Here is a 16,973-nt window from a genome sequence, read left to right on the forward strand (position 1 = left end):
GTTTTCCATTGAAGACCAAGGGCTTTCTTTATTTTCAGCTTAAAGTTTGAAGACAACAGCACAAAGGTGATTTATCTGCAGAGAATTGATGTCTGGCTAGCTGCTTCATATCACAGTCATCCCAGCCGTAAAGTGTGCACTGTGGATAAAGCACGTCATCACTGTGATCTAATACAGTCACTCAGTCTGATTAAGAACACCTTAATGCCTAGTGATTTAACAGAGCTGCACTTTTCTGAGCGTTTAAAAATATCAACGAGTCAAAACGTTAGAAACATACTTTTATTCAGATTATAGTCTGAATTTGACACAATAAATAAAAAGAAGAAAGTGATTTGCAGTTTATTCCAGAATAAAGATGTGCATATTAACCTGTGCAGGATACGATCTTAATTAATTGTCGTACATTTTTTTATGAAAACTTTCACGTTGCACTTCCACATTTTACTTCATGGTTTCAGATTTCCAGGCTTCCTGACAAAATGTCCCCTCAGATGAATAAATAGGACAAACACGAAGCACTTATAAATATGTGAATGCCAAATCATCAATACAAATCTCACACAAATAGAACAGTTTGTAAGATACAGAAAGGTGACAAAGAGAAACCCAACACAAAGTGTCAAAGTCAAGTGTTGGCGTTTTAATGATGGTAAGAAAGAGTGTTGTCAAACACATGGGTCAGAAGTTTCCAATAGATGTTCAACTGGGTTGAGATCTGTTGACTGCATACGTCAGTGCATCATGGTTCACATACAGAACTGACACTTCCACCATTCAGTGACACTTTGGGCTCTTTGGATGAGTGCGTTTTCATTCCATCTGGAATGTCACCCCCGCTCCCAGCAACACAAAGGGCTACTAGATTTCTCTCACTCTGGGGCAAAGCATTCAGGCCTAAAGTTTCTGTGGTGAACGCTACTGATGCACTCCCAAAGTATTTGATGGAGAAGAGCTCGTCAGTTTGTCAATTCTTTAACAACTCTGTGGACCAGTTATGCTTTTTAATCTGATGATATTGATGCATTTATCATTAAACAGAGGAGACAATGTAACACCACTGCATCCCTCTCTCTTTGTAGCTTCTGTTCATGGATCAGATTTAACCCAGTTGAGCAGGGCCTCTTTGAAAGTCACTCAGATATTGCAATCTTGTTGCCATCGTGATTCAAAATCAGAATTTTTATTTTTATTTACAATAAAATAAATACAAAATTAAAGATAGTTGATATAGTATAGGGCTTAAAGTTAAAGACCTGATTTCCTTGCAGAGCCAGCTCCAGCAGTCTGGGTATTTTCAGTTAATCATAGCTTAAGCTTGGATAGCCTGGATCTACTGACCCAGGGCTGAACTCCTCGGTGTGCTGAGTGTGGCCAGGGTTTGCCATATGTGCAGTGTCACTTAGCCCGGGCGGACAAGCAGGTTTGTTCTCCATCTGTTTGTTCAGGCCCGTTTTCACCGACGGGACAGCGGTTTGTAAACACACACAGCCATGATCAGCATCAACACCAGCAGAACTGCGAGGACACTCCCCAGTGTGACTGTAAGGACAAAACACAAGGCGATCACAAAGAGGACATTAGCAAAACAAACTGGCTGAATACAATCATGGATTAATGATATGCTTTAAGGCTCCTATGTAAATAACAGGTGTCTGTCACTCCTTAACTAAAACATAAAGTCCATGTATTAGTCTATAAACACCTTATAGTGGGCTATCATCACACGCAACCAGGCCTCAACTTAGTGTCAATCCAGTCTTACCTAAATTCTGCTTCTGTAGGACCACATAAGGCCTCTCATTTGATACGGAGTCCGCTGTTTGCCCGCTAACTAACACACTGAAACACATTATTAGAGCTGGTGGGCTGAGATAAGACATCATGACGGCGCAGCATCGATGTAATTTTAAGGCTGGACCCGGAGATGGCGCCTACCTCAGAGGTGGAGGAGGATGATGCTGATAATTGTGATGATGATGCTGGGCGAGTGATGACCTGGGTGACGACGACGAGACGTTTCTTGTTATGCTTCTTCCGGCCTGGATCCGGGTCCTAAACCCATTGGGTGCTCACCATGCTCGCCGTAAGTCGATATGAATGGTACCCACAGTCTATGAGGCTACTGCATGGGTTGTTGATTAAAGCATTTAAAGGGCCAGTGCACCAATTGAGACCATAGACTGTAAAAATAAGGCATTTGATTTGATAAGTGTAATACCCTGAAAGTAAGATTTGTTGTGTTTGTGCTTCAGAACAGGATGCATGGATTTCCTCAAATGGCCTCTTGAGGCTTGTTCTAAAAGTGAGTCATTTCAAACAGATACAATATCAAAATGCCCAACTTAATAGAGGTAGGCGTAGCAGTAGGCAAATGGGCATAGACAGCCTGGTAAGAAAAAATAAGTAAATAAAATATATTTTTTATTTTCTTCTAATTTATCCATTAACAACAATTTTATAGCCTAGAGTAATTTTTGTACAAGTCGCTCTTTAAAATGGTATAAAGGCATGGCCGTTTATAGGAGAAGAAGCGGCTACATATTTGCTAATTGTCATTTACAGTGGCGAAAACGACTTACATTAACAAAAATGTGCAGCATATTCGGAAATGATGCAAAAAGGCATATGTAAAAGTAAAAAAAAAAAAATAGATTAAACTACTGCATTTAAAGCGCTGTGATTACATCGACCATACCAAGTGAAAAAAATACTAATATTCAGAAAACAACTGCAAAAAATAAACGCTGCAAATCGTGCCCTAATCCCGCCATGAACCAAGTAGTTTCTGTAGTTATTTACAGTCTATGAGTTGTCCAGATTGGTCAGATCAAACACCAGCTCTAATTTTGGTTTTTCACATTTATTTAAAAACAGCCAGTGTAGGTTTATTCCCACTGAGAGGGCTGGAAGCTTGGTTAGTAGGTTGCAATAGGTTACAATAATCACACTGCTCCTTTAAGTCATTTTTTGAAAAAAAAAAAAAAAAAGGTTTCAATGATTTCCTGGACTAAAGTGTTTATGATTTTTTTTTCAATAAACAAATGATTAATCATTTAAACTCCAGAGCTATTGTTGGAGTTGAAATTGAAGGTATATTGAAATACATTGCAAGAACCTACCTGAAGCCCTGACTGCAGGTTTTTTCAGGTAGTTCGACTGTCGGAATCCAAACTGTATACAATATTTTCTCTCTTACTGGTAACCATCAAACAAGTGTGAAACCTCCATCACATTTCCCATTTCTGAAATGTCAAAGAGCAATGAAGAATAGATATAAAGGTCAAGCTCCTTGGGGTTATATCCTTATGTAATTACTCGGCATGACTGATGTATTTGGCCTTTACCTTCATACACTGTAGAACTTAAGAGTGCACACCATTACACTTATTGCTCTTAATTATTTGCTAGAGAAGCTTAATGAGTGTTTGGAAATGTCAATCACGGTGGCTTGAAATTAAAACTTTGAAGCCTCCTAGAAACATTAATCGCTACAAAATCATATTTTATTACAGCATGAACTCAAAGCTCCTATTTTTAAAGGCTTTCTAAAGACATTAAAACTGAAACAAATCATTTTTTATTTTAAATTTCATTACCTTAGAAAGCAATTATGTATACTAGATTTGAATAAGCAAAATGCCTTCCTTTTAGTCATTTGATTATTGTGAGCATGGTTCTCTGAGTGTCAGCTTTATTATCTGTTCCTGTTGATTCTGAACACAGTCATTAGCGTTAATATAATGGAACATTATATAACAACTAACATTACATCATGTCACACAAATTAATTGTTTATCTATTCACAGCTGTGAATGGACAGTAACTGTATTTAAACTTTAACACACAGCCCTTTTTTGGGGGGATTTTTATTCCAATCAAATGTGTATTACCATTCAGCAACCAACGCTGATTTCTATTTGCAACAAGCTGATACTGGCAGATCTTTGACTCAGTATCAGGCTGTGATTTAGTTACAATTCTACGTCATCATGTTAATATGACATCTTTAACATTATTACATTTTGAAGAAAATGCACAGAGATATGTTTAAGGGGGATACACCATGGTAGAAACAGTCGCCTTTGTGAAAATTGAGGCCTGAATTTGAGAAAAAAAAAAAAAGAGAAAAAAAGAGAAAAAACATAAATTGAACAGGGCTTTTGGCACATGTGTATGTTTGATCTGTGACATGAGTGAAGATAAAGGAGTAAACATTCAATACAAAATGACCAACAGGTTTACTTGTAAGTTTAACTGAAAACAATCTTAAGACAGAAAATATCGACAGATGTTCTTCCAAAAATCTTAAAGGTTTGAACACTTACTAAATAGAACCTGAATGTTCCCCTTTAATGTGCATGTCCTTTGTACTTAAGTGTCTGATTTATATGTTATGACATGCAGCAAATTCATTTATACCACAATATCTTTGCAGTCATTATTTTTCCAATATACTGATAGTCCTGTCAGATAGAAAAGGAGCTTGTGTTTTGCAGTGTCTCTTTTATGTGTCTCCTGTGCTCTCCTGTTCTCTACTTCAATAGCCGTCAGTGACACAAAAGGGCTTTGATCTGCATGTCCACCAACCAGCATCTCAATGGGGAATCGCATGTTCCATCCACTCTCTGCTCCTGTACGGCTTCATACCTGTCGTCCTTAAAGAGATCGGACTGGGCTCGCCCAAGAATAAAAAAAATCTTTTGAATGAGTAAAGATCTGAAGGGCGCCGTTAGTGAGAATCATGTAAGTGTTTGTGAATGTTTTTTGTAGGTAGATGCTGCACTATCCCATTGAATGTTGATGGATTCTGGATATTGCAAATCAGCTTGTTAATTAGAATATCTAATAGAGGTGAGCAGCAACAGCCAGCAGCCATTACAAAGAAGCGAAGATCACCATATGGAAATTCACAGGAACAAATCTCACATAAGGTATCCTACTTACGATTTCAGACAAATACTCCCTGCTTTAATATACATGGTGGAATATAAATGCCTGAAATAATGCAGGTTGATTTGTTTGTTTGTTCATGTTCACCTTTAATCTCCAGGAATGAAAAGAACACAAAGATAAAATATGTAACATATACTATAATTCATGTATACACATCTGTTACAGAAACCAGGTTGAAGAGAAATGAAATCACATAATAATCATCATCCTACCCATGTTTCTTTTTTTAGGATAAAATATAAAGCTATTGAAGATAAATGTAACACAGATGGCAAAGACACAAGTGATGTCATTATGTGAGCAAATCAACGTGAACAGTCTTAAAGTGAAAACATTGGAGAGGCAAAATATCAATACGACCTTTACAGTATTTTTTTACAGACAGTGCGATATTTAGGCAGATTAAGGCAAAACAAGCGTTCTGGAGTTAAATGAAGCCATCACATGAAGACGAAATAGTTTAATTTGAATTGAAATGACAAATTAAGTTGTAGAAATGCATCTTTAAGGATACAGACTCTATAATGCCCATAGAAAAAAAACCAACACAAATAATTCCACACCTTTCAAATATGAACTGGTGTGATCTTTGTTCGATGGCCTCTCTAAACTCAGATGCAAACACTTGAAGGGAGAACACTTTTTTTATTGCAAATATATCAAGAAGCTGGCATAAAATCCAAAACAAGCACAGTACTACAAAGCCACTGTGTAAAGACTAAAAACAGCATCTGCAAAAATTAAAGGTTAATAACTAAGAATTAGGATTATTCTTTTAATGCCAAACTGATCACGGTTTGGTCCCACTGATGTAAATGTTTCAGTCCACACATATACCTGTTCTTCCACAAAAATGCAGCAGAGCTGGTAACACCTGCTTTCAAAAGCAATAACTGACTGCAGAGCACGTTGTTTAGCGAATTAATAAAAAGTCCACTTAATAAAATACATACAAATGCATGCATATCAATGCTGCCACGGTTATTGTAGTGGTTTTACTCTGTCTTAACTCATCTGCTTCTCCACAGGAAACTATTTTGTTCTATCGTCAGTAGTAGCATGCAGAGCTGATATTATCCAACTTTGATAAAACTACAGACAAGAAGAACTTAACATTGAAAACGGCCCCATGCGGTAGAAAAGATGTGCTGTCTGTTACATAAAGAAATACATGTTTTTATTTTCCTTGGCATGTTGTTCTTGAAGGGGAAAGAAGCAACATATTAAACAAATGTGACTCCTACAATTGTATCAAAATAAAATATGACTCATGGGATCATATAAAGGCTACATACTGTCTGGTGACACATGTACTGTAGATTTAAATACACAGACCAAACAGTAAGGTGTGAGTATTGCTATGTCAGCTCCTCTTGGGGTAAAAAAAATGTAGCAGCATTTACTATTTTTACAGAGTGTACATGTGCTTTAACAGCTGACATGTTTAACATTGTAAGCAGGTAACAGTCATGATGTCAGACGACGGTCAGGTTGTGTCACAAATCACTTGAAGCTGAGGGCTGAAAAAAAAAAAAAACTTCTAGCAGGGGAGGAGTCGAGTGTGGTTTTCATGTGTTAAGGTGCTTTTCCCTCTATGGTACCGTAACCATGGTGAGGTTGTCCGCATGGATGTCTGGTATGGTCCTTTCTGGTCTTAGACACACTGCCAACCTCTGTGCAAAACCAAGAGAGGAAGAAGAAGAAAAAGAAATAGAAGAAGAAAAATAATAGTAATAAAGAGGTTATTCTAAAAGAAGTTGTATAAAGAAGTTTATGTATATAGCATTTGGATCGTTTTTTGCTCTATCTCCAAATGGACTGGCCTGTTTGAGAGATCCAGGAGTCCACACCAGCTTGTAGACCATGTAGATGGGGATCCACATGAAGGATGAGAAGCCCACGATGTATCCCACTGTGATGCTCCAGTCTGGGTACTTATAGTCAAACAGCGTGAGGGGCGGCGCCTTCAGCAGGGAGCTCACTATTATATACTGAGGAGAGTTTAAATACATAACTTATTCATGCTTGTAAATTTCATTTCATTTCCATGTAAATGCAACTGTTGTACTATAACACAAAGGAAATATTCCTGTCAGATCTCCATGGATTATAAGATAAATATATAAAGGAATAAATGAAAGTGTAATAATGTTAAACGTCAACAACCAGACAGCTGTTATAGCTGTTAGGTGAGCTTGTTTATGTCATCTTTAGATCTTACCCTGCAATGGATCTCTATGACTTAAATGGATGAGGGTCTTTTATCTTTGATAAAGAACTTGTGTTTGTTGTATAATCTTATAGTAAATGTTTCCCTCTTATTGCTAATGTAGTTGGAATGTTCAACATCTTACCGCTAGAAATGCTGGACTGATGGCGACCCAGCACACCCTCCAGAACAACCCCGGAGCTTTACCCAGCATAGCCTTGACATCATTGCTAAACCTGTTGATACCTGAAACCCACATAAATCAACAAAAGACAGTTATTTTCTCAATGCAGATAAAACTAAGTGAATACTGGTCAATTGATTAAAAAAAAAGAATCTCTTGTTTACCATAGAACCAGGACACTGCTATGGCCTCAAGGAAACCCACAGCTATGATGGAGCTTCCAACTCCAAATTCCTCCAGCAGTTTCACCACATAGGCACCACCCTGTCAGTGACATTCTTCACTGATTAACAACATTTTTATGAATGTTCCTCTCTGCTAGCAGCCTGTAACTTAACTACAGTGTATCTCGACCTGCCTTAAACTAACAGGAAATATGACTTAAGGCGATTCATTATGATATAAATGGATCGACTTTTTGATCTTTTAGGTTGAGTAACATAAACAGTGATAAACTTACATTTGTAAGGGTGCTTAGAGAGCCCACAAAGCAGACAATTACCAAGCCCAGTACAAAAAGTTCACGTCTGTTTGACAAAAGATCTGGGTATTCATCTAACACGGCAGTGATGATCGCCTCCAGCCCACCAAACTGAAACACACAAAGAAATACAACAACATGTAGTATGTCATAGGAGCCTTTCCATTCCATTTCAAAAGCCATTCAGTGAATTTGGATTGTCATTGTCAGCTAACATTTCAGTGCATTTAACCTCACTGCAGCATTGAATCCAGGCCTACATTTGCATTATGGAATAAATAAGAAAAATTGAAAAAAAGATAAATACAACCAAGAAATAAATTAAACGTAAATGCAATTCAAGCTTGAAAACAACAAACATGCTTCTGGTATTGTAAAAGCTACTAACAAGATAAAATGTTGTTATGGCAGACTTTGCAGTGTCTGTTGATCTTAATTGTAACTTCTAAATCCTAACTTTCGAATATAACAATAAAATAATCTACATAACAGGTTTACAATCAGATATGTTTTCAGCTTCCTTCACTGAGCTACATAGAGTTGCCCCTGTGGCCCTCATGTATACAAGGCGACCAGAGTTCACACAGTTCGTACCGTGCTGTCCAGTCCCAGTGTAATCATCATCGTAAAAAAGATGATGGCAAAGAAGGTTGAGCCCATCATGTTTGCAATGGCTTCTGGGTAGGTGATGAAGAGCAGACTTGGTCCTGATAACATAGAGATATTGAATGAAGGAGGTTGAGTTTAATTTCATTGGAGAATCATTAGAATCCTAGACAGGGAATGTGGTGAAGAGAGACAGGAAATGTGGGAATGACGTGCAACAAAGGGTCGTGGCCGGGACTCACACCTACAACTGATGGGTCGTGGACAAAGTATTATTATTATACATTTTAAACTAATTTACTGACCTTTATCCCTGGCTACCTCCTCTACCTCCACCTGCCTCATCTCTGCCATGTAGCCCAGCACAGTGAAGATCACGAACCCCGACACAAAGCTGGTCAGACAGTTCACCAAACTGGTCACAATGGCGTCACTGTGGAGAAATGAATGCCTGTTCAAGAACATGTGGCACAATAATTCTCATTCCTATTGCCTTTTCTACTTCTTTTATTAACATTTTTCTTTTTATCAGTGATATTTCCTCAGAGGTATTGCTTCTTGAGGTGAACATTTGGCTGACCTCTGTGACCTCTGTTGAATGGCTTTCTTTATATTATCTCTTCAGCTTTGTGTGGGACACACAAAGATACGCTATGCCAGCAACCAGAGATATCTTGAGAAGACTCTAATGAGGGATACTCTGCTGAAGAACATATGTTTTCTGTCCATAAGACACATACAATTCAATCTGCAGAATGATTCAAATGCCAGAAAGTCTTCTATCTCTAGAAAGCTCCACAGAAGAGGCCATGATTCGTTTTAAACAAGTCAATGGACATCAGTGTTAAACTCAGAACTTACAACACCATCAGTTGTCTTTTTGTTATGTAATTATTTCATTTTACATCAAGGAACATAATGTTTCTTAGCCTTATTTTAAAATTTGTCAACCCACCATGTAGTACTCCTTTCTTCTTCCACGAACACACTATGTTATATTGATTAAAAGCTTCAAAATCCCTATAGCTGCTGTTTAAGATTTAAACATGTTCTGTGCAAAAAGGCATTAAAATAGATCCTTAAATTAAGCGTCTGAATTATTTTCTTATCATACAGAGTGCAAGTACTGTACAAAGGTTCAAGCCTTTTATTTTGACGCTCGGCTTCTGCCTATGAAGCTGCATTCAAGCCACAAATGTGTGTTCACGTTTACTCAGCTTGTCTCAGTTCTTACCGATAGCAGTTATTTGTGAAAGGGTTGTAGCTGGACAGGGCCAGCAGCACCCCAAAGCCAGGTCCCAGAGAAAAGAAGATCTGAGCCGCTGCATCAACCCACACCTGGAAAAGAAAGAGAAAGAGACAAAATAGACGGTGAACTTTCTGGGACTCCTAATTGTTACAATTACTGGATGATTCAGGTTGTTTTGGCCAGTTCGCAACATTAAACAATGTATTTGTTCACAGAACAGAGCACATTTTTGCCTGTGATTTCCTTCCTGTGGTTTATTGTCACTATATTCTCAGAATTTGTAAGTTCTTTATTTCTCTTCTGATCTCTCGGTGTTTAATTTACCCAGCAGAGAGGTGTTGTGTCAGTCGTATAGTAATGTAGTAGCTGCACAGCTGTACACAGGGAGATCTAAAGGGCAGCGAGCATTCGGCTGTAAAAAGAGGAGGGCAGCGTTGGATATCGGTGAGTGAGATAGAAAGGGAGGCCTTTGTTAATGGGCAGAAAATCTAAACCAATTATGCATCTTATTATCCTGCTCTGTGGCTTATTTATGCATCTCATTTCATCTCATCCATATTCTCCTGCAACGAAAGCACTCACACATGTTGAGCGAACTACCTCAGTAGAAGATGAGGATGTTTCCTCGATTAAAAAAATCATTGACAGGTTCTCAAGGAACTAATAAATAGAAAAAAGTGTAGGTGTACATGTAAACACCTATATGTGTTCTTTACACCAGAGATGGACAGGGATTATAGTGAGGAAACGCTCAATAATGATCTTTGGTTCTGCCAAAAGTGAAAGACCTAAAGAGAAGATATGTGCTGTGAAATAGAGCAAATTCTATATTTCTGGACAAAAGACTGCATCTACATAAGAGTATAAAGTGTAACTGATTTGAAACATGGCTTGAAAAAATATCTGATAAAAGATTAAATAACAGGTTCATTTAAATGTATGGAACAAACAGCATACAAAAAGGGAGTCATATTTATTTTGTAGGAGAGAACTACATCGAGTCCTTTTCTGTCACACCATAAACGCACAACTTTACAACTCACAGTAGTGTCCAGTAGCTTCCCCCACTGTGGTTTCAGGTAAAACACCACTCCTCTCCAGGCACCGGGCAGGGTGGCTCCTCTAATAAGAAGGATGAAAAGCACTATGTAGGGCAAGGTGGCTGTAACCCACACGACCTGGTGTGGATTAAAGGAAATAAATCAGTCATATCAGGAACCGATTATGGGGGATCATATGTAGTTAAAGTTAATAAAAAATCCACAAATCTATATTTTTATGGTAGTATAATAATAAATGTGTTACCTTCCCTGAAGTCTTCACGCCCTTCCACAGGCTAAAGTAAACAATGGTGAATATGAGGAAAAGGCAGAGCATCAACTGCCAGCGAACACCCCCAACATTTTTAAGACCTGACGACTTGTGGATCTCCAGAACATTCCTCCTGTGACAATAAAACACACATCAGCTATTTTCAGCACACCAGACAACCGGTCCCTTATATTACTCAATCTATTTTCGAGTATTACTGTAAAGCTATTTATACATGTGGTTTCTGTTACTCACACTTACATGCACTTACGTGTAAAATTCCTCTGCCGGAGACCTGGAGGCATTGGTCCAAGTGACGTTGTCGATGCCAAAGTAGTTGGTGCAGTCAGGGGTGTTCCATACATTGTCACAGTTTGTCCAAGGCAGGATGCTGGAGAAAGAGGAGTAGAAGTAGAAGAGGGCCCAGGCGATGATGGTGTTGTAGTAGAAGGACACATACAGAGCGATGATACAAATGGCATATCCTATACCTGAAAACCAGGAGAAGGAGAAGAGATTAAAAAAATAACTTATCATAGTTACTTGGATGTTTTTGAGTCACACATTTCATCTGAACATCTGCCATTGAGCAGTTTGGGGCCTTACCTTTGAAAATGGGACAAATGTGTTTCCATATAGAAATGGCTCCAGTGCGATGGAACTGTCCCAGTGCCAGCTCCATGTAAAAAAGTGGCACACCACCAAAGATGGCCATCAAAATGTAGGGAATAAGAAAAGCACCTGCACACAGATCCAAGAGGATACATGTCATGTAAGGCTTAAAGATGAAAGTCTACTATTACAGCTCATGTGCAATTACAAAGTGAGGACATTCCTTATTGTTATGAGGGCATTCAAAACAAGAACACTTGAGAGGCTATTTAAATAAATTAAAATACAGTTCATAGAGGGAAATTATCAGAAGCAAATTTTCCACTTGATTTTTATCATGAAAAAGATGTTTTAAAGTAAGTGTTAAAAAATAATTTAAGTGCGTTCTGCAACACGTAGGCCTACTATTTACCAAAAGGAAATCATCTAACAAAATTTCCACATTTAATTTCGTTTTTAATTATCTATTTACGCCTTTTCAAGTGTTTTATCTTGTCTTTATACAGTAATTAAACAGACCCTTAGTTGCTGCTTTTAAGGCCTATACTGTAAAAAGCGAAACCTATTCCCACAATAATAACCCTTACATTATATAACGACGAATCCATCTGTTTATTGAAAAAAAAAAAATTATGACAAAACCAATTTTTATGTAAAAAATTATTTCTTTCCTCTAAAAAAGTTATCGTAAAATATAAAATAAAACAAAAGGTGACCTAACAGATTGGAAAAGTAAAACTACAACTTTCAAATGTGCTCTTTTTGTGACGGCTACAGATGTGTAGTTCAGCACCATGGACAGTTCCTGCTGCCAGATGCGTAACATCAGCCTGTTTTTTCGTATCACTAAATGCTGACATTAGCCGATTCGAGAAAGTCAGAAATGATTTGAATACATTTAAACTAAATTACCTCGTGAAAAAAAGTATAACCACTTACCGCCACCGTTTTGATAGCAAACGTAGGGAAATCTCCAAACATTTCCCAGGTCCACAGCAAAGCCAATTACAGAGAGGAGAAAATCCATCTTTTTGCTCCACTTATCCCTAGAGTTGGTCTGAGTAAGGACCGGGGCCGGTGCCAGTGCCGGGGCTGGGACCGGGACCGGGACCGGAACCGCGTTGTTATTGGCGGTGTATCCCGGGTTCGGGGAGCCGTGGTGGGTCAGACTGCCGGCCATGACCGCTGAGTCCTGTTGGGGCATCGGACTGTGAAAAGTCAGCCAGAGAAGCAGCTCCACACAGAGGAGGATGTTTCCCCTGTGATGATAACAGACAGGCCGGGTGGAGGAGTGGGTGGAGCTGAGGCTGAGGGTACCTGTTAGTGGTGAGGCATAACACAACAGCCTCGAAAAGACTTTCAGCTACAAAGCTGATTTAGATATCTTCTGTGTTATAAAGGATCAAATCAATTAATTCACTACAAAACAGTAAGATAGGGTTCTCTGAACGTTTTTCATGCATGAGTAAAAACCACTTCTACTTCAAAATTAACAGCAGCAGAATTATTCAAACAGGTAAAAGCTGATTAGATAATTATCGGGTATCAAGACTTGATAGTGATGTGTCAGGAAGAGCTCACCATGAACCATTTTAATTTGAAATGATCATTTTAGACAGTAGGAACCAGTGTTAAGAAGGGATAACATTGCTCTTAACTTGATCATCAAAACAACAACCAGAATCAAATAAAACACCTTCAAGTTTCCTGCAGTCGTCTTTATGTAAGGCTATATGAAAGGGGTCCAAGTTTGAAGATGAGCTTATATAATGAATTAGGTGTGGCAAACAAGATGATTAATTGGTCCAGTTCAGTGGAGCAATACAAAAAAGGCAGATAGTAAATTGAGTTAGACTGCTGTTGTTTTTGGATTGCAAGTGTTCATATAACTGTGTCATCACCAAAACAGTGGATTCTATCATTATGAATACTGATGACTTGACCCAGGGGACTAAAGAAGAGTTCAAGAGACCTACAACTGAACCTTGAGAATCCTTTTAGATGGGGCATGGGTGTCGTAGTAGCGGAGAACGTGGGACTGACAACTTAGGCCCCAATGAAGGAAGACGGAACTAAACACAATGTTTTTATAATTTGTCATTATAGTGCTAAAAATAGGAAAGTAAACTGCTTTTCCTGTGTGGCTTGGGGTTTCTATCTCACACTGATTTCTGGACCTAAGAAGGACCTATGAATGGTAAAGTACATAAACCATTACAAGTAAGCACTTAAAGAACTAGACAGATATATTGACCCAAAAATACAGGTTCACACAAGGCAGGTTGTGGTAAAAAGGCAGAGTTTATTTTAACAGTCCAGGTAATCAAGGCAGCGTTACAAGCAAATCTAAAGGGGGCAGGTGAAAAGACAGTAGTCACAGAGGCAGGCAATGGTCAAACACTAGATAAACTCACGAGAAAGAATGCTTGAACCAAGTAACATAGGGAACACACAATGAATTGGCAACATGAGGAAGGAGACATAGGGATTAAATACACAGACATGGAGGCAGGGACCAACAAGCTTTCCTTTCCTTCACAGACTTGACGCAGGAAGGTTGCAATGTGGGTGGTGGGTCTCTTCTGCTATCAGCAAAACTCCTTTCACAATTTGGATACAAACTGCAGCTCTGTGACCTCTTTAATAGATTATTTAATTGAATCTATTAAAGAAGAGGGCCCACCTGGTTTACCTTGAGTTGAGACATTTGGAAGTTTTCATGTATATGGTTCTTGTGGTCAGTACAGACTACAGTTGCTCCGCCTTCTCAAACCAATGTCTCTATTCCTCCAGCCCCAACTTCACTGCCAGCAGTTCATGATTCCCCACATTGTAATTCCTTTTGTGCGTAATCAACCCAACTGAGGTGTTTACTCCAGCTTAGGGGTGAAGCTTGTTGTCGCTGGGTTAACACTGAGGACAGCTCTGATTCCCTCGTTTGAAGCGTCTACTTCAAAAACAAATTTTAGTTGAGGGTCAAGTTGTCGGAATAGGGGGCAGTGGTAAAACCCGGCTTGAATTTTTGCAGAAGTCAGAGTCAGTTTGGGGGGTCCTCTGGAACTTGACATGAAGAGAAGTGAATGCATATGAAGGGGTCGCTGTCTGACTGAAGTTTCTAATAAACTCCCTGTAAAAGTTAGCAAAACCCTTGGATTGGATGTCCTGTCTACTTCCCACTGTTGACTGGACCACACTTCCGAATTACCCTAAATAACAGGAACTAAATAAACCTAAAATAGTGGAATACTGCAAGGCAGGGCAGTGGTTTGAGAGTGGATAAACCCTATCAACTTTGGTGAGTGAGTTGAGACAAGATTAGCAGATAATAAAAAGAGTACTCTTTATACCTTCCTGTACATATGCTGATGTGTGAAATGTTTTGTGTCTATAAAAATTGGATGACTTAAAATGTTGCTGAGAAATGATCACACTTTCTGTCTTGTGGTTAATGATCCCTAATTATCAGGGTGTAACAATGTTTTCATTCTTTAATGCTTTTAATTGGTCATAAGTGTAATGGAGGGGGGTCTATGGTTTTGGCTAAGTTGGTGGGGCCAACAGTGATATCTTTTCATAGGGCCCAGAAATCCTGGTGACACCTCTGAACAGAAAGATTGAAGATGCTGATGAAGGATTGAGTGATCTACAAACGTGTCATAAACAGCCTTCAAGTCTACCAGGACTACTGAAGATCTCTCACCTTTATCAAAAGGGCTAAGTTACTCTTCAACCTAAATACTACTGCCTTAGTAATTTGCAGCTTTAATTATGAAAATCATAATTAATGTTCACACTTTTCTAAATCAGATTTACAGATTTATTTTAAAATCATAAAAGAACCAAGAAATTCCAACAACAGTCTTAAAAACATCAATAAACATTATGCTGTATATCACAAATAAAGACAGTCAACCGGTACAAATGTAATTCTCCTTTTGAAACCATGAGCAAGTGGTCCATTTGAACCACCAAGTTTCTGATACAGACAGCTATAAATAGCACCCTAAACCATCTTGGCTTCCTGATCCCATGTTAATATAGTTTGGTGAAGACAGCAGAAGAGACAACGGCTTAACTGCCCTCATTAGGAAAAACCTAATAAAAAGACTTTGTAATCAAATCCACCGCTTTTAGCACTGAGGCCTTTAAAAATGCTGCTAAATGGATATTCAGAGGGCAGTGGTCACGCAGGTTCTGCTAGCGGAGAGAGTGCCTCAAATGAAGTTAATCCTGGAAATGGATATGACACAGAGATAGGACAAGATATACCCAGAGCAATCATGAAATTGTCACTTAAAAGCCAAGTGGAAGCCAAACTGTCTGGAGTGGTTTCACATGTCTTCTTTTCTGGGTGCATTACCTGAAGGAAATTAGAAATTTGTTTGGTTATCAGATGGATTGGTGGATGGATGGATGATGGATGGATGATGGATGGATGATGGATGGATGGATGGATTGGTGGATGGATGGATGGATGATGGATGGATGATGGATGGATGGATTGGTGGATGGATGGATGATGGGTGGATGATGGGTGGATGATGGATGGATGATGGATGGATGATGGGTGGATGATGGGTGGATGGATGGATGGATGGATGGATGATGGGTGGATGGATGGATGGATGGATGGATGGATGGATGATGGATGGATGATGGATGGATGATGGGTGGATGATGGATGGATTGGTGGATGGATGGATGATGGGTGGATGATGGATGGATGATGGATGGATGATGGGTGGATGATGGATGGATGATGGGTGGATGATGGGTGGATGATGGATGGATGATGGATGGATGGATGGATTGGTGGATGGATGGATGGATGATGGATGGATGATGGATGGATGGATTGGTGGATGGATGGATGATGGATGGATGATGGGTGGATGGATGGATGATGGATGGATGATGGGTGGATGATGGATGGATGATGGATGGATGATGGGTGGATGGATGGATGGATGGATGGATGATGGGTGGATGGATGGATGGATGGATGGATGGATGATGGATGGATGATGGATGGATGATGGGTGGATGATGGATGGATTGGTGGATGGATGGATGATGGGTGGATGATGGATGGATGATGGATGGATGATGGGTGGATGATGGATGGATGATGGGTGGATGATGGGTGGATGATGGATGGATGATGGATGGATGATGGGTGGATGATGGATGGATGATGGGTGGATGATGGATGGATGATGGGTGGATGATGGGTGGATGATGGGTGGATGGATGGATGATGGGTGGATGGTGGATGATGGATGGATTGGTGGATGGATGGATGGATGGGTGGATGGATGATGGGTGGATGGTGGATGATGGATGGATTGGTGGATGGATGGATGGA

The 16,973-nt window shown here is 39.2% G+C and overlaps 1 protein-coding gene and 1 long non-coding RNA gene across 2 annotated transcripts; both read right to left on the reverse strand.

The window, feature by feature from the left end:
* Positions 1-1,199: 1,199 nt before the first annotated feature.
* On the reverse strand, positions 1,200-2,141 carry LOC132974231 (uncharacterized). The gene is made up of 2 exons (XR_009673102.1): positions 1,766-2,141; positions 1,200-1,542 (listed from the first exon to the last, which is right to left on the reverse strand). It is a non-coding gene; the product is annotated as an uncharacterized LOC132974231 (long non-coding RNA).
* A 2,937-nt stretch (positions 2,142-5,078) lies between these two features.
* Positions 5,079-12,869, reverse strand: slc6a4b (solute carrier family 6 member 4b). Its single transcript, XM_061038134.1, has 13 exons — positions 12,548-12,869; positions 11,603-11,737; positions 11,268-11,487; positions 10,991-11,129; positions 10,729-10,863; positions 9,671-9,774; positions 8,742-8,869; positions 8,425-8,537; positions 7,810-7,941; positions 7,514-7,613; positions 7,311-7,411; positions 6,780-6,947; positions 5,079-6,629 (listed from the first exon to the last, which is right to left on the reverse strand). Exons 1-13 carry the CDS (start codon positions 12,810-12,812, stop codon positions 6,549-6,551), a joined length of 1,821 nt encoding a protein of 606 aa, XP_060894117.1. The 5' UTR covers positions 12,813-12,869; the 3' UTR covers positions 5,079-6,548.
* Positions 12,870-16,973: the final 4,104 nt, after the last annotated feature.

The sequence above is a fragment of the Labrus mixtus genome, chromosome 5 (assembly GCF_963584025.1).
Source record: "Labrus mixtus chromosome 5, fLabMix1.1, whole genome shotgun sequence".
In the NCBI taxonomy this organism is placed as follows: domain Eukaryota; kingdom Metazoa; phylum Chordata; class Actinopteri; order Labriformes; family Labridae; genus Labrus; species Labrus mixtus.

Excerpts from the sequence above, each read along its gene's own strand:
- slc6a4b (XM_061038134.1), bottom strand. The coding sequence starts at position 12,812 with ATGCCCCAACAGGACTCAGCGGTCATGGCCGGCAGTCTGACCCACCAC. Across the intron at positions 11,738-12,547 it reads TTGCTATCAAAACGGTGGCG|GTGCTTTTCTTATTCCCTAC; the intron begins GTAAGTGGTTAT and ends ATCTGTGTGCAG. Across the intron at positions 6,948-7,310 it reads TCAGTCCAGCATTTCTAGCG|TATATAATAGTGAGCTCCCT; the intron begins GTAAGATGTTGA and ends AACTCTCCTCAG.